General features: G+C 41.8%; 1 protein-coding gene across 7 annotated transcripts in view; it reads left to right on the top strand.

Moving 5' to 3' along the window:
* Positions 1-8209, top strand: part of LOC124039505 (transcription factor SOX-6-like) — a 171881-nt gene extending 163672 nt beyond the window's left edge. For all 7 annotated transcript variants that reach the window (XM_046355550.1, XM_046355581.1, XM_046355570.1 and 4 more), the window contains 2 exons: positions 2812-3028; positions 5138-8209. In XM_046355550.1, coding sequence (XP_046211506.1) covers positions 2812-3028; positions 5138-5435 — 515 coding nt within the window. In that variant the 3' untranslated portion in view covers positions 5436-8209. The remainder of the gene's footprint in view (positions 1-2811; positions 3029-5137) is intronic.
* The last annotated feature ends 10073 nt before the right edge of the window (positions 8210-18282 follow it).

Raw genomic sequence — 18282 nt, 5'->3', positions numbered from 1 at the left:
AGTGAAAAGTGCCTCTTGTGTTGATACCAGCATTGATACTGGGATTCACACCCCTTGTCTTTTTCCACATTTTGTTGTGTTATAGCCTGAATTTTAAAATAAAAAAAGATTTCTTGCCACTGGCCTACACACAATACCCCGTAATGTCAACGTGGAATTTTGTTTTTAGATTATTAGTATTTTTTTAGACAAATGAATGAAAAATGAAGAGCTGTAATGTCTTGAGTCAATCAGTAAAAATGTGTTTTAACAAGTCACATAAGTTGTGTGGACTCACTCTGTGTGCAATAATGATGTTTTAGCTGTTCTCCAAAACGCATTTTAGAGTTTTAAAATGTTAATTATTGAAGTAAGGTAAAGAAACACTATGTTTTAAGTTTAAAGCAGTATGCCTTTAATAAATATTGATTTCAATCAAACCCTCCGTTTGCCTTATAATACTTGTTTATTCTGCGTTTCATGATTCAATTTATTGTGGGGCTTGATGTGGGTATTTCAGTTAATCACTGGACAACAATATTTCCTTCGTTGGTAGCTTTTTAAATCAAAAAGTCAAATCAACTCCTAGAGCAAATTTTACTGTATGTTCACGAGATTCGATTCTCCCTGCGACTTCACCAGACGACCACTGGGTCCACTACTCCGTGAACCTGAACGTCAGATTTCATGGTAATTTGATCAGACTGCTATCCGTGGTGCTGAATATAAGATATTGCTTGGAAAGGGCTCCCTCAACACCTTTTTTTTGTTGTGTGTGGAAAAACAATTTCACTTTCAGTGATAAGGGCCGTCGACCCATGCACTAGGCCAAAATGTTTGACTTTTGAGCAAACGGTGTCAAATGACTTTAGTCGCAGAATGAATTGAGGCAAACTAAACGCTGTATTAAAGAAATAAAATCCTTGCACTTTGCTCATCCGTCGTATACATAGACCATTGTTCAACATCACTGAAGTTATCATTCTAAAGCAGGATTATTCTGACCCTATGAGATCCGGAGCCTGCTGGTTTTCTGTTCTACCTGATAATTAATTGTACCCACCTGCTGTCCCAGGTCTACATTCGTCCCTGATTAGGAGGGCAACGATGAAAAAGCGCAGTGGAACTGGCTTCGAGGTCCAGAGTTGAGGGTTTCCCGAAGCATTGGATAGCTCAAACCTCATCACTCAAAGTTGGAGTCAAATTGAAAGGGTCAGAGGTCATCTATCACTTCCACCTATCCGGCGGAGACCAAACATTCCGGATATTTACTTAGTTAGCGGTTTGTTTGTGATGACACCAGGGAAATGCCAGACCTGAGAGGCAATCAGGAGACGATAGAGTGTGTGCTGCCCAAACACAATAACACAGCTGGAGACGAGGGACACGATGCGGCCGCTTTAGTCCGTAAAAAAAAAGTGTCTTCACTGTTTCCTTAGTTGAAAAAGAAGGGAGTCTCGATAAACATCGGTAAACAGAGTCCTGAGCTTGCGCCCCAATTGGCACCCTTTTCCATAAATAGGGTACTACATTTGATCAGACCCCAGGACAAAGTAGTGCACCAAATAGGGAATAGGGTGTCCGTTGGGACACAGGTCCTGGATTCCTCCCTGTGTGTGTCCAAGCTGTGGTGTGTGTGTGTATAATGGGTTGTCAGAAAGCCACGCAGATGTGCTCCATTCCTGCGGTAACGGTCCTATCCACTTGTTCCGTCGCTGGGTGCTTATAGTAGAGACATGATGAGAACCAAACTGTATCAGGGATCCTAAAGTGGGACAGATCCCTGTTTTCAAGCACCCTTCAACAATGTAGATGCACCAGTAGTCTCTCTCTTATTACAAGTTCCTCCTTGAAGAGATTTCCTGCTATGATAGAAGTAAGACGGCATACGTTTTGTGCAGTGGAAGCGATGACACGTACGGTTCAAATGCTAATTGAACCACGTGATAAGATAGGGGTGGGAATTACCAGGGACGTCACAATACAATATTATCATGATTCTATATTATCACGGTCTGTATTGCGATTCTAATTATTCTATATGGATTGCGATTCGAAACTGCGATTTTATTGCGATTTGATGTTCCAAACATATTGCTCACAATATGTCTGCTGCAGAGGGACGAGAGAGAGAGCAGGAGAACATTTGTTTTGATCAGTCGGGGAACTAAATGTGGAGAACAAATTTTGTCTCACTATTTAAAAGAACTAGCTATAGGGTGAAAAATACCAGAGTTTTGGCGCGGGTACAGCTGTCTAACGCTAGTTTAAACAAAAAATCTATGTAGTCAAATATCGATATAATATCGTCCAAAAATGACATTGCGATATGTAACTGTTATCATTAGAAGAACATGAACGTTGTAATCCACTAAACTGTGAAAAGATTTCTAGTTACAGGACTATGCTTGACAAAACTTTGACTCCTATACACTCTTTGAACACCAACTCTCTCTCTACGAACACCAACTCCAATACTCTCTACGAACACCAACTCCAATACTCTCTTCGAACACCAATATCCTAATAGTGTCCTTCAGTGTGTGTGTGTGTGTGTGTGTGTGTGTGTGTGTGTGTGTGTGTGTGTGTGTGTGCGTGCGTGCGCACACGTGTGTGTGTGTCCTTACGCTGTTGTTTGGGTTCCAACCCTGACTCTTGCTGTGTGTGTGTGTGTGTGTGTGTGTGTGTGTGTGTGTGTGTGTGTGTGTGTGTGTGTGTGTGTGTGTGTGTGTGTGTGTGTGTGTGTGTGTGTGTGTGTGTGTGTGTGTGTGTGTGTGTGTGTGTGTGTGTGTGTGTGTGTGTGTGTGTGTGTGTCCCGCTATCCGTGTGTAGGCTCTCGCTGGAAGTCCATGACCAACCAGGAGAAGCAGCCATACTATGAGGAACAGGCTCATCTCAGTAAGATCCATCTGGAGAAGTACCCCAACTACAAGTACAAGCCCCGGCCCAAGAGGACCTGCATCATCGACGGCAAGAAGCTACGCATCGGGGAGTACAAGCAGATGATGCGCTCGCGGCGTCAAGAGATGAGGCAGTTCTTCAGTGTGGGGTAAGAAGAGAGAGACACTCTACTGATCTGCTGTTGTGCGGTATTTAGGCTAACTAGGCTAACAGTTAGTATTCTTAAAGGGACATTACACTCCAAAATCAAAGCTTGTGTTTTCAAACCTCAAAAGTGGTCTTCTGTTGAGGTAAGTCCATGTCCCAGGCCATTTGTTTTGTCGATTAGGTTTACGCCACAATCCATAATACATGGAAGAGATAAGCACCATGTCATTTCCAGAACAAAGATATATTTTTCATTCATTTGAATATAGCTGGACATACACAACCGGTGATGTGGTACCTGGATCATCTTGACTTTAGGCTACAGTTTGAGGTCAGAAAACATCAGACGAACTTTGATTTTGGAGTAGTCACCTTTTATTAAAGTAACTGTCCAGTGAGAATCTCCCTTTTAAAGGTGCATATTCCGTTATCTCATACCCAAATAATGTGGCTGACTCATTCTATACTTTAATTAGTCTAAGAAAAAAAACACTTAAAAAACATCACATTAAACAAAACAATGCTTGCTATTTCCTCATATAGCGTGACGTCACACTGCCTCATTGACTGAGCTGGCCAACCAACCATTACTTGTCATGTATATTTTTGTGACCGGTATACACCGACATCATTCTGTTTTTGGGGTTGTGCCCACACCATGCAAACACAGAAAAACAGATTTTTAACATACTTAATTAAAAACATTTTGAAGTAGGTCACTTTAATACTAAGCTAATAGAGATAAGGAAACTGATCCTGGGGTCAACTATCTCTTCAATATTTTTGTCATGGACGGCTCCCATTTTTGGATTGGAATACTTGAATCGACTGCTCCTAATCATTTTGTTAAGGGGAAGTTGTTCTTTGTAAGGCTAATTCTCCGTGCACCCAGTATTTCACTTCAAGTAATAGTGCTGAATTTGTAATCCAAACTACTAGTTTAAAGATAACAAGGTCCCTTTATCATAGCACTTTTCTCATCCTCTCATGTCAAACTGCAGGCAATGCTGAAAACAAAGGTTGCATCCCAAATGGCTCCCTATTTCCCTAAATAGTGCACTACTTTTCACCCAAAGCCCTATGGTCCTTGGTTAAAAGTAGTGCACTATTATAGGGAATACGGTGCCTTTTGGGATTCAGCCGAAGCCAGTGGCTGGGTCCTAATAGAAAACAGGTATAGATGTGATTAAAGTCATCACGACAGGCCACGTTTTAATGGATTTACCAGGGGCACTGCTTTGAATTGGAGCAATTTTTAATAGTTGGCATTTATTAAATTAGGACAATGGCAGGCGCTTTGCGGGCGGTAGAAATATGACACAGAAATCATACGAGAGAGAGAGAGAGAGAGAGAGAGAGAGAGAGAGAGAGAGAGAGAGAGAGAGAGAGAGAGAGAGAGAGAGAGAGAGAGAGAGAGAGAGAGAGAGAGAGAGAGAGAGAGACAGGATGGCAGGAGAGAAAATCGGGGGAAAAGAGAGAGAGAGAGAGAGAGAGAGAGAGAGAGAGAGAGAGAGAGAGAGAGAGAGAGAGAGAGAGAGAGAGCAGACATCACAGGTTTAACTCTGTAATTTAGTGTGTGTGGTCAAGCGGAAGAAAAGCCTGATTCGCCATAGCGGCTGGAGTTTCACTCAGGACTGAATCAAATAACTGGGGGGGGGGCTATAAATTGAGGTATGACCAATTTTGACCCGGCTCCGTATAATGAAACAGGGTCGTTTTTAAGCAGTTTAATGTGAAAATGAGTTTGTCAGAGGTTCTCTGCGGTAATTATTTCTAGAAGGGGTGAACTGTTAGATGAGGAAACTGACATCAATTTTCTTGGTTTATGTGCTTCATTTGAGGGCAGACGGCTTGAGTGATATGTGTTTACCTTCATTCCATCCATTACCCAAGAGGCTATTTGGCATTGACAGGGCTACTGTTTGCTGGCAAAAGCTCTGTGTTAAGGTTTTCCCGAAAGACAAGAGTTGGCTACCTTTCAACTTGTTCTAAATAGCTGTTCAAAAGCTCCCTCACTCTCCTTCTCTTGCTCTCCACTTCTCACTCTCTCTCTCCCTCTTTCTTTCTCTCTCTCTCCCTCTCCCCCTCTCTCTCTCTCCACCTACCACAGGCCACAGCCTCAGATCCCCATCAGCAACAGTGCCGGCGGCCTCTACCCGGCTGCCATAGCGACAGCCACGCCCTCACCGCACCTGACGTCGGACTGCTCCAGCGCCTCGGCCAGCCCCGAGCCCGCCATCCCAGCCACCCAGAGCACGTTCGGCGTGGTCAAGCCCAAGCCGGTCGCCATGGTGACCGGCGATCACCCGGTCATCGGAGAGGACGAGATAGACATGTATGAAGACTTTGAGGACAAATCGGACTACAGCAGTGGCCATGAGACACGGGAGCCTGTCGGCGCCAACTGAGCATGCTCAGAAGAACCTCTGATTTTTTTGAACTTTTTTTTTTAAAGCGGGACAATATGACAGAGACAGAGTTCTGAGCAGAACAACTTTTCAACAGTACGACGGGAGCTGAGCATGTGCTCGAAGCAGCTCCGTCCGGGATACGATGCACCACAGACTGAGCATGCTCAGATTGACTCTCGACAGGAAGTGACATAAACTAAACATGCTCAGATCTCACAGAGCATGTTGCTCAAAAAAATACATTTTTAGACGAGAGTGCTCCTTTTTAGCATGCGCAAACGTCTCGGAAACGATCCCATACAGAGGGCTTGGGCAAAGACAACCTCCAGGCAACCTCCAGACAATCTACCAGAAAGACAGTGAACATACTCACACGGCAATTACACAATGCAACACGGACAAGAGCAAGTAAGAGTCAGTAAGAGGTCGATGAGAAGAGAATGAGATTAAAGAACAAAGAGATAGCCTACACATTTCCCGCGTGTGTATTGTTTTTATAGGAGCGTGGATTTGATTAAAACATCAGGAATTGGTCTTTGACAGCGTCAGTCTTAAATGTTTATTTGAAGTGTGATGACGTTTTTTTTTGTGTTTTTAAATTTGATTTCCATGGACATGTTCCTTGATAGGTTACTTGCCTGTAAAACCTTGGATTGTCAGGACTTGAAAATGTGAAAGGTCATGTAAAGTCCTTAGCTCTTGTAGTTTGGACATGATTATTTCTCATGAGTACAGTACCCCTACACCTTTCTCGACAAATGCTTACAATATGTTACATTACTGTTTATGATGGGGTTTTATATCCTTGCTCAGGTATGCTGTGCCAGCTTGTGAATGTGTTTTTGATTTCATATGAGAGAATGATAGGACTTTTCAGACTGACAACGAAACAGGGGAGGAAAAAATCCCTTTTATTATTATTAATATTATTATCATATTGTTAATTTTTTTTTAGATATTGTACAGTTTTTCTTGAAATGTGCCAAACCTACATTCACATCCTCTAAAATATTATAGTCTTAATTTTGATGCTGCAAAATGTCTTATACAATCATTTTTTAAATTTCTGATGTGTCCATATTAGGAAGAATCTCCCCGACCCCACCCCGGACCATGGGTAGGCCCAGCGCTCTAGGACACCTTGTGGTGCGCTACAGGGTCATGTTGATTAGGTACCAAATGAAAGACAACCAACATTTGAAGCATTTTCCCTTTGTATAACCCAGTAAACAACCCAGTAAACAACCCAGTAAAAAAACAGCACTCATCGCCAAACGCAATGCCTCAGGATTCCTCCAGATACTGATATCTGTCATCTCTGGCACCACCTCAATGACACAGACCAGTAGAGAGATTCATCACAGAGAGTATCAATATGGGGATGTTTAGCCCCAAGTACCTTCCCCCCTCTCTTTTCTTAGACCACATCTTCTACGCGATGTTAAAGGGGTCGTTCATGATTTTACAACGAAGGTTTGTATTGGCTGTTTATAGAAAACCTTAACCATGATTTACATGTTTACTCTGGCCCATAGACTATATTCAAGGTGAGGAACCATCTAACATCAAGTTGTAAAATCCTGAATGTCCACTTTAATTCACCCATAATGCATAGAGGCCAAACATGATCAAATGAGTTGTTTTGGTGTTACAGTACATTGACTTTCAGCTTGAGTGGCTTTTTAGGTTGGATCTTTTTTGATCTGGCTCAAGTTTGTGTGTAGAGTTTGTGAGTATAACATGTGTTATACAGACTCAACAAATGTTGTTAATGACACAGTATATCTTAATAGGCACAATAAGTCTTAAAGTTAGACTCTTAGTTCTATGGTCATTCCGAATGACAGGAAAACGCAGAGGAGCGGTCCAGACAGTCATTTCGATAGTAGGGACAGCATATATTTAGGGCTTTAAAATGTACATTTTCTTTACTGCGTTATACCGAGGTACAGAAGATCAGATTTTGTTTCTGTGAATTGATCAGTTTACAATTATGTTGACGTCAGAGGTGGTTTTCAAAATACAGACCAATGTTTTTTTTGTCAAATTGGTACTTTGTCGGAAAAAAAAACGTGGGTCAATATAACCTCGAGCATTTCAAAAGGTACATGTATATTTTGAAACGGATATTTAAAGTCAATTTAAAACGTACCCATAAAAGTCCTATTTTCATAATCCTCCACTTTGCAAATATGTCTACTTTTACAGGCTCTATTTTAGGGTTTGTGTTACTCTGTTTGCTGGTTGATTGGTATGTGATTTCTAACTCTTTATGACCATGTCGAACAACATTTTTGCAGGTAGGTAGAAGAAAAAAAACTTTTATTTTATTTTTTTGGACTGAAGTTTGATTGAACTTGCATTACCACAAAAAGGAGAATTATACTGCTTGCCTCGTGCGTAGACATTGTTCCCAGTGTTCTAAGCATCACACGCACTGGATATTAATGTTCTCTTCTCAGTACTGCCTAATGTGAAGTTGTCGTAAAAAAAAACGACTAAATTCTGACAAACGAAAAAAGTCACCTGTTTTGACTTGAGAGGAAAACCTCACATTTCCAGTTTAGTAGCATTTAAAAAAAATATTTATGCAGAAGTCATTGTTTTAACTCCAGTGCTGCCTGAGGTGCTTTTGCCCTTTGACACAAGTCCAAAGGTCACTCAGACCACCGGTCTGTTTCGACCTACAGAACAGACGTCATTTCATTTTTCCTGGTCACACACATTTTGTGTTGAGTATTGTATTTGAAATTAAATTGTGCTTTTTAACATTTCATGGTATTTATTAGCTGGTGTTGGCTCTAAAAGTGTCTTTACAACTTTGTGAGAAAGACAATCAGAGAAAAAAATAAAGACAGATTTCCTTACAAATTCATCATTGACATGTATGAAGTGTTTATCAATGGACAAAAGGCAGCCCTTTTTCGCTGTATGCTACTTATTGTATTTATTTGTTTATTAGTGCTTATAACACTAACAGAGTATCCTCAACAAGAGACTAATACCAAGCTGATAGAAACAAGTAAAGTAAGTAGACACACACAGAAAAGGAAGTTAGTTGCAGCAAGATGCTTTCTATAGTAATGCTCGAGGCCAGGCCAAGCGTACGTACGTACAAGCGTACGATGACATTTTGGATTTTAAAATATATTTTGCTTTTCTTTTGGTTGAGTGAGAAATAAGCGAGCAGAATGTGTACATTTGAGGTTAGAGAAAATGTTAGACATTTATTGATTTAAAATGTGTTTTCTCAACAATAATATTGAGCTATTATTCCCAGTGGTTAAATGGGGATTTCCGTGGAAGAACCGCCTTCAAAACTGGTGGTTTTTCCATAGTGGTCCTGCAGAAATATGTCAAACAAAAAGCTATTGGTTGCGTACACAGTTTAGCAGATGTTATAGCAGGTGCAGCGAAATGCTTATGTTACTAGCTCCTAACAATGCAGTGAAATGTCTAACAAGAACACAAATAATGATTAGAAGAAGAAACACCACACGAAATGTTGGGACGAATCCAATTAACAACCCAAATAGCACCGTAACAGTAATCCAAAGGCAATTTATACGTATCTACACCAGATGAATTTATACAAGATATACTAAGAATGATGTGTATAGCCGTAAATATATTAGTCCATTATATACATAAATATGTGCTGTGTGTAAACAGTGTAACTAAAATGCAATGTACAGTAGTAGAAATATTAGAATGAGTTATGTCGAGAATACAGTATTACAGTAAATACACAGTACAAAATACAGTAAAAAAAAACACATGCTAAAATGGAAAGAATTGCAGGCAATTCCGGAAGTCCGGAATATATACTGAATCAAAATATAAACGCAACATGTAAAGTGTTGGTCCCATGCTTCATGAGCTGACATGAAAGATCTCAGAAATTTACCATAGGGACAAAAAAACGTATTTCTCTAAAATGTTGTGCTCAAATTTGTTTACATCCCTGTTGAGTGAGCATTTCTCCTTTGCCAAGATAATCCATCCACCAGACATGTGTGGCATATCAAGAAGCTGATTAAACAGCATGATCAATACACATGTGAACCTTGTGCTGGGGGACAATAAAATACCCTCTAAAATGTGCAGTGTGGTGACACGACCTAATGTCATGGATATCTCTAGTCTCAAAGGATTGTGCAATTGGCATGCTGGCTGCAGGAATGTCCACCAGAGCTGTTGCCAGAGAATTGAATGTTCATTTTTCTACCATAAATAGAATTTGTCAGTTTAAAGAGAATTTGTCAGTACGTCCAACTGGCCTCACAACCGCAGACCACGTGTAACCAGACCATCCCAGGACCTCCACATCCCGGTTTGATCACCTGCGGGATTGTCTGAGACCAACCACCAGGACAGATAATGAAACTGAGGAGTATATCTGTCTGTAATAAAGCCCTTTTGTGGGGAAAAACTCTGAAAAACCAATTCAGATTGGCTGGGCCTGGCTCCCAAGTGGGTGGGCCTATGTCCTTCCAGGCCCACCCATGGCTGTGCCCCTCCCAGTCATGTGAAATCCATAGATTAGGGCCTAATGAATTTATTTCAATTGACTGATTATCTTATATGAACTGTAACTCAGTAAAATCGTTGAAATTGTTTCATATTGCGTACATAGTTCAGTATAAATATGTACTGTATGTACACTGAGTGTACAAAACATTAAGAAGACACGCTCTTTCCATGACGTGGACCAGTGGTCACCAACCTTCTCTGAGTCAAGATCACCTTCTGAGTCAGAATGCAAGCCGGGATCTACCGCTCAGATTTTTTTTTAAACATCACTCTAAGAACACTAACCAATTAAAACACGTCTGTAGGCTATAGGCTCTGCCAATGTTGTTCTTCTCAGATCATTTGGAAATTACATATATTTTTTTTAATGGTGTATGATCACACTGGTAATAAATAATTTTTTTAGATTACTTGTAAGGCACTGCTGAGTGAGCATAATAATTGTCTTTTGTTTTTTTCTACTGGACAGATGGCCTGCATCTGATGGTCAGTCTGAGGGGAGGGAGGGAGCAGCGTTGAGGCTGCCTCTCACCCGACTCACCGCCCCTCCACCCTCCTTCCCTCTGCTGAGAAAAGGGGATGCTGTCTTCCAGCTGATGGCAAAACTCAGGTCTCACCGCATTAATTCTGCCTCACGCACCAATTTATGTTGTTACTCCAATGATCAGGGAAAGTGAGATATTCCTCAATTTAAAAAAAAAGAAGACACAAGCCTCTAATAATAACAACGCAAGCTCGTCGGGAAAACTTTGCTCTAGTCATTCACTGCAGCTGGTTGTAGCGTGAGTGGAAGTATGGAGAACGCATGTTTCATGGCTTATAAAAGTGTTGAACGGTGTTGAACAGGTCTGAAAAACTACTTAAACATGAACTTACTCATAAAAAACAGCAACTCTTTTCTGTATTTGTTGAGTCTCTCTCTAGTCGTGGTTTTATAAGTTTTGAAATCTCACAGTGTCAACTTTGCTGTGCGTTTGAGGCTTCTTTTTTGTAGTATATAGCTCGAGGAAACTGTGCTATCTGATTGGCCAGCGGTAGACCTATAGGTGCTGTTGATTTTCTCTCTGGGCCTGCCAGGTAGGCGGAGTTCTACCTTCAGACATATGAAATGGTTAAAAATGTGTACACTTTATCTTCATGGCACTAGGGCTGCTGAATACTGCCAAAATAGGCTTTATCACTGGGTTTTTTACAAAAATGTTTGGTGATCGACTATGAATGCCTTGGAGATCGATCAGTCGATCTTCGGTTGGTGACCACTGACATAGAATGACCAGGTGAATCCAGGTGAATCCAGGTGAAACTTAAACTTAAAACAGTGTAAATGAAAGGGAGGAGACAGGTTAAAGAAGGATTTGTAAGCCTTGAGACAGTTGATTGTGTATGTGTGCTATTCAGAGGGTGAGGGCTATCCAAGTGCCTTCGAACAGGGTGTAGTAGTAGGTGCCAGGCACACCGGTTTATGTCAAGAACTGCAAGATGGCGAGGTCCTTGATGATCTTCTTGGCCTTCCTGTGACAATGGGTTCTGTAGATGTCCTGGAGGGCAGGCGGTGTGCTCCCGATTACTCTGACAGGATGCTCTCGATGGGGCATCTGTAGTTCAATCGAGTGCAGGCTTATCTGACTGACAACAGAGACAAAATAAAATATGTAATTTTATTGAATAGTTTGGGTTAGGCCTCATCTCCGAAGAATGCGCCTCATAGCCAGATGCTGATGATAGGTTGCCCTATGCTGGGGGTTAATGTTATAGACACTACCTTGTAAATACCTGCTGTGCTGATGAGTGAGCTAGGACGCGATGGGAATTCTATGAGTTTACTAGATTAATGAAAAGTGCCAATCCATTCAGACCAGCCTTATTGATTGAACTTTCGTAACTACATAAGTTCGTGGCAAATTTCTTCAGCCTCCTGAGGTTCAAGAGGCACTTTTGCACCTTCTTCACCACGCTGTCAGTGTGAAGGGACCATTTCAGGTCCTCAGTGATGTGCAAGGTGAGGAACTTGAAGATTTTGACCCGCTCCACTGCGGCCCTAGTCGATGTGTTATATATAATAAATTCAGATTGTATACCGTCTCCCATCCATGTTGTCCCCATCCAATAATTTTGGGCAATACCCCTTTCTATTCGTGTCATTTTGGGAACCGATTTAAATGTGGCCTATTGCTCTTTTCCTTCAACATGAGTTGTCTTTGCGCGCGCGCGCGTGTGTGTGTATCGGTGTGTGTGTGTGTATCGGTGTGTGTGTGTGTATCGGTGTGTGTGTGTATCGGTGTGTGTGTGTGTCGTGTGTGTGTGTGTGTGTGTGTGTGTGTGTGTGTGTGTGTGTGTGTGTGTGTGTGTGTGTGTGTGTGTGTGTGTGTGTGTGTGTGTGTGTGTGTGTGTGTGTGTGTGTGTGTGACGGTGTGTGGGAATGCCACACATTCTCACTACCCTGTGGTGTGTACACAGTCCCAGCCATTCATTCAATAAATCCTATTGTAATTCCTGTACCCTATAAGGGGCGCCGGGAAGTTTGTCACACTGCTCTGTGTGTGTGCATGTGTCTGTGTCTGTGGCTCCCAGGAGATGAGCCTGCTTGAAGTCATACTTGTGCCATTGCCATCTTAATCTCGTTAAATAAGTCAAAATCATTTATATTTCCCTTCTTTCCCCCCAATGTTTTTATAGGATGTACAGTTAGTCGTACACCAGACAAATAGAAAGGATCAGTTGTGTGTGTGTGAGTGTGTGTGTGGGGTTACATGTGTGAGTGTGTGTACTGTATGTGTGTATCAGAGGAGGCTGGTTGGAGGAGTTATAGAAGGACAGGCTCATTGTAATGGCTGGAATGGAATTAATGGAACAGAGTCAAAGGTGGGTTCCATGTGTTTGATGCGATTGATACATTAATGTATTGCTCTGCGTCTACAATGGACTCTCCTGTGCTGACTACACAATTAGGGGAGAGTTCTAGAGGAGCTTGCGTTTGACAGAGCTGGGTTGTGTTCATTAGGCACTAAAACGGAAGTAAATGGACTGAAAGGTGGGGACCACCAGGACTCCCAATAAGAAATGCCTATTTGTGTTTTCTGTTGCACATTGTTTTTTAAGCATTTTCCGTTGCTTGCCCTAATGAACGTGACCGAGAGTGCCCCCCCCCGTTTGTGCATTTACCTGGTGCCTCGCTTGGAAATGTGATGAGATTTCCAACACACCGCTCGAGTCCAAATCCACTATCATGGAATGAATGGAATCCAAAAAGGAAAGGCAGACATGAGTTCTGCTCTCGTCTAACATGGGTTCATATGGCCCAATGCCAGAGGGAAACACTGACACACACACACAAACTGATGCTAATTACAAAGCCTTTGATTTGACCTTTATTATTTTGTGGTTACAGAGGAACTGTGACATAATCACATGCTCTGATGAGCTCATTATAGTAGAAGGTTTGGTCATGCTAACACGCTCTCGGAGAGGCTCTCTCTTCCCGACGAGGCATCAACAGGTAGCTTTCGTCTGATGAGGTCATTACAGTAGAAGGTTTGGTCTCTCTCCAAGAGCGTTGTCTCATTAGTTGTTTTTGTTACACCTAGACGTGGCGGTACAATAAACAACTATCAGTTCATCGATTCAGTCAGGTCCTTTATGTCGTTGTCACACATCACAGCACAGACCAAGATGCCTCAGTCGCCTGGGGATACATATTTAACTTAATTAAATGACAAAAACAAATGCCACAGAAATGAAATGATTTTGTGACTGCCTTTTTACTCACAAATTTTGACCCGGGTGACTGCGGCTTGTTTGGCTGTGACACGTAAAAAAAAAAAAACGGAAACGGTAGGTCTAGTGTCCCCATGACTATGCAGTAGCAATCATCCTCAGCTTTGATAGAATGGCCCACAATAAGCCACTGTAAAAGTTGTGAAGAAAGTTCAGTTCAGGAATACTAGTAATTAAAATACCAAGAGGTCAACCTTGGAGATACTAAAATGCTAAATGCAAATCACAGAAATAAAATAAAATGTTGAAACGTTGCCTTTGTGAGACAGGCTTTAGAATTCTGTACTTATACATCAAACCTTTTATTTCAATTAAAAAAGGAAACATTCAAAGGAAAATGGTCAATGGACAAAAGGGCAATTTTTCCTTTCTTCATTCAAAGTCCTTGGACGCTTTCACATGCTCAGTTCATTAATTAAATATGCTATACTCAATCAATGTGCGTTTGAAAGCTTGTCAGATTGTGTGAATGAAAGGCGTTATTGCAGCCTTGATCAGTGGAATTGTGTGCAGCTGCACTTCTAATGATGTAACAGAATGCATTGCCATATGTCCAAGACTTATGGTACAAAAAATAACAGCCCCTACATCAATAGCCATTTTACAATCACTTTTTTATTCGCATCTCTTTTAATAATGGATAAAGACACGAAACATTTACCAAAGACAAGTGCTGTCAGTGTCTTTTCTTGGTGTGTTTCCCTTACAAAAAAAATGAATGTGTTGCTGCAAACATCCCTTAATTAAGGTTGTGGCAAATTTGCTGCAAACTAAATAGTGTGCCAAAAAATGTTGCCAGAGGTTTGCAAATGATTGCCACTAGTGGTGCATCTGCGGCAACAATCATATGTAGTAGCAGCAAACAGTTCGCCAGAGTTTTTTTCTGGAAAAAATCTCGAGATTCTTCTATTTCAATCTGTGGCAAAACCTGTGGCAACAATATTTATTGCCACTAGTGGCAAACAGTTTACCAGAAGTCGTTTCTGTTGAACACAGGAGTTCCAAGACCAGTTCCAAGACCAGAAAGTCTGTGGAAGAAGAAACATTTGTTGGAAATGGAAACTAAATGACCTACCTAACAAAGTAGTATGATGAGTGTCTAACTTGTTCATTCAACTTCCCAATAAACAAATAAATGATGTTAGCTAATTGATGCCTAGTAAGCGATGGAGTTTTACGGGATGGAGAAGCAATACTCCAAGCCACAGCTTCATAGCACTTTTCAAACATAGAGAACTGATACTGTATACTGGTTATTGGAAAGACAGTACTGTGCAATATCGAGGAGCCCTCAACTGCTGCTCGATCAGCCTACTTTTTCAACCTGAATGAGGAGAATAAAAACTATCCAAAATGTATTTTTGATCCTGTCGCAAAGCTAACTGGAAAGCAGTATTCCCCAAGTGAGGATGGTCTTCTTTCAATCTAAAAGTGGCAGTAATAAAGCCTCTCCTGAAAAAGCCAAACCTTGACTAAGAAACTATCGGCCAATATAGAAACTCCCTTTCCTCTCAAAAATGTTAGAAAAAGCTGTTGCGCACTAACTCACTGCCGTACCGAAGACAAAATAATGTATATGAAACGCTCGCATCTATTTTTAGACCTCCTCATAGCACTGAGACTGCACTTGTGAAGGTAGTAAATTACTTTTCAACGGCATCAGACCGAGGCTCTGCATCTGTCCTCGTGCTCCTAGACCTTAGTGCCGCTTTTGACACCATCGATCCCCACATTCTTTTGGAGAGATTGGAAACCCTAATTGGTCTCCACGGACAGGTTCTTGCCTGGATTAGATCTTATCTGTCGGAAAGATATCAGTTTGTCCCTGTGGTGGCTTGTCCTCTGAAAATCAATAGTACGTTTTGGTGTTCCTCAAGGTTCCATTGAGGACCACTATTGTTTTCACTATATATTCTACCTCTTGGTGATGTCATTCGGAAACACAATGTCAACTTTTACTGCTACAGTATGCGGACTACACACAGCTGTACATTTCGATGAAACTTGGTGAAGCCCCAAAATTGCCCTCCCTGGAAGGCTGTGTTTCAGACATAAAGGAAGTGGATGGCGGCAAATGTTTGACTTTTAAACTCGGACCAAACAGAGTTGCTAGTTCTAGGTCCCAAGAAACAAAGAGATCTGCTGTTTGATCTGACAATTAATCTTGATGGTTGTACAGTCATCTCAAATTAGACTGTGAAGGACCTCAGCGTTACTCTGGACCCTTATCTCTCTTTTGACGAACATATCAAGAATATTTCAAGGGCAGCTTTTATCCATCTTAAAATTGCAAAAAACAGAAACTTCAATGCTTTTGTCACTTCTAGATTAGACTATTAAAATGCTCTATTCTACGGCTACCCGGATAAAGCACTAAATAAAGTTCAGTCAGTGCTAAATATGGCTACTAGAATCTTGACTACAGCCCCAAAATGTGATCATATTGCTCCAGTGCCAGCCTCTCTACTGGTTACCCTTAACTAGTTTCCTGATAAGGCTAGGTCTGACTTCAAGGTTTTACTGCTAACCTACAAAGCGTGACATGGACTTGCTTCTACCTCTCTGATTTGGTCTGCCGTACATACCTACAAGTACACTAAGACGCAGGGCTCCTTATTGTCCCAAGAATTTCTAAGTAGCTGGAGTTTTGGCTTTCTCCTATTGAGCCCAATTTTTATGGAATGGTCTGCCTATCCATGTGAGAGATGCAGACTCAGTCACAACCTTAGTCTTTACTGAAGACTCACCTCTTTAGTAGGTCCCTTGATTGAGTGCAGTCTGGCCCAGGGGTGCGAAGGTGACCAGCAAGGCACTGGAGTGACGAACCACCCTATCTGTCTCTGCCTGGCCGGCTCCCCTCTCTTCACTGGGATTCTCTGCCTCTGACTTATTTTTTTTACCATTATATAACTAGGCAAGTCAGTTAAGGACAAATTCTTATTTACAATGACGGCCTACCGCGGCCAAACCCTTACGACCCTGGGCCAATTGTGTGCCCCCCCTATGGGACTCCCAATCACGGCCTGATGTGATACAGCCTGGAATCGAACCAGGGACTGTAGTTACACCTCTTGCACTGAGATGCAGTGCCTTAGACCACTGCGCCACTCGGAGCCCAATTACGGGTGCTCACTAATACTCTTCCATGCCATCCCTAGGAGGGATGCGTCACGTCGTGCCAGGGTTTTTCCCGCTATGGTCGACTTGAGTGGGTTGAGCCACTAACTTGATCTTCCTGTCTGGTTTTGCTCCCCCTCGGGCTTGTGCAGTGGAGGTGATCTTCGTGGGCTTATACTCAGCCTAAGTTGGTGGTCTGTTGATTTCCCTTTAGTGGTGTTGGAGCTGTGCTTTGGCAAAGTAGGTGAGATTATATCCTAGGTTCCTGCCTTTTCTAGGCAGTTTTCCCTAGCCACTGTGCTTCTACATCTGCAGTGCTTTCTGTTTGGGTTTTTTGGCTAATCTGCTGATGTAAAAAGGGCTTCATAAATAAGTGTGATTGATTGACTGGGGTGGAATTGGCATGGGTGTGGGGGGTGCTCATGTCTTAGTCATTGGTAGGAAGAAGTTTGGTCCAAAGTAGATGCTGAATCGTATAAATTAAAATGGCCAATTTGGGTGCGATCCATTACCTTAATTTCTCAGAGATCAAATTATATTTCAACAAAATGTTTCAGGAATGCTAATCGTATCTGTTACAAATTACAGAAACCATTTCAGAGCAATCTGAGATGGTGGGTGTCGGGAAATCCTTTTTCTTGTGCTTTTTGAGGTGGAACTGGATTGGGAAGAAGTTGCATCAACACCTTGGAAAGACCTGAAAACCTTTTTTTTGAGGGATAAATGAGTGTATTGTCTTCAGCTTGATAAAGTCAAAGCCAAACCTGCCCATTAAGCCCTTGAGTCGACCTGTAAAGATGCCGAAATAGAAAATGTTTTCAGTAACTGTTTTCAATATCTTAATGTTGTTTTGTATTTGTGTTTTCTGATTGCTCCAGTACGTGCATTCAACTTACCCCCCCCCCCCCCCACCTTGCAGTCTCTCCCTCTTCTGATCCACCTCAGACAAACGTTGAAGTTCGATTTCTTTGACTTCTCCATTCTCTCACTTGTTTGGATCCAAAATACCTGGCTGTTGCCTCGACCAAATTCTGTTCTCGGAATTTGTTCACTGCTAGCTTGAATTTGATGTTGTGTTTTCTTTTTGGTGGCGCCCTGGCTACCAACGATGACGCAATAACAAATAACAATACTTTTATTGCACACGACCGTGGGAATCTCAAAGAAGTGTCCATGGTAACCTCGTGAACAATTCAATTACACCTGGCGTTTATTTGAGGCGTTTATTTGCTGAAATGTGTGCTGATGCCCGGCTATTAAAAGGGACAGGCGGCTATTGAAGGCTGTTACATTCCGTCACACTTCCGCTTATCTGGACATGGATTTGAAGGACCTCCTCCAACCCGAAAAAGCAAAGCACTGGAACTTTATGCCTTTTCACTGCAGTCGCTGTACTCATAATATACAGGAGAACTATCAC

Source organism: Oncorhynchus gorbuscha, linkage group LG01, assembly GCF_021184085.1.
Source record: "Oncorhynchus gorbuscha isolate QuinsamMale2020 ecotype Even-year linkage group LG01, OgorEven_v1.0, whole genome shotgun sequence".
Taxonomy (NCBI): domain Eukaryota; kingdom Metazoa; phylum Chordata; class Actinopteri; order Salmoniformes; family Salmonidae; genus Oncorhynchus; species Oncorhynchus gorbuscha.
The sequence above is the reverse complement of the archived record's forward strand: the minus strand, read 5'-3'. Positions and strand labels throughout refer to the sequence as shown.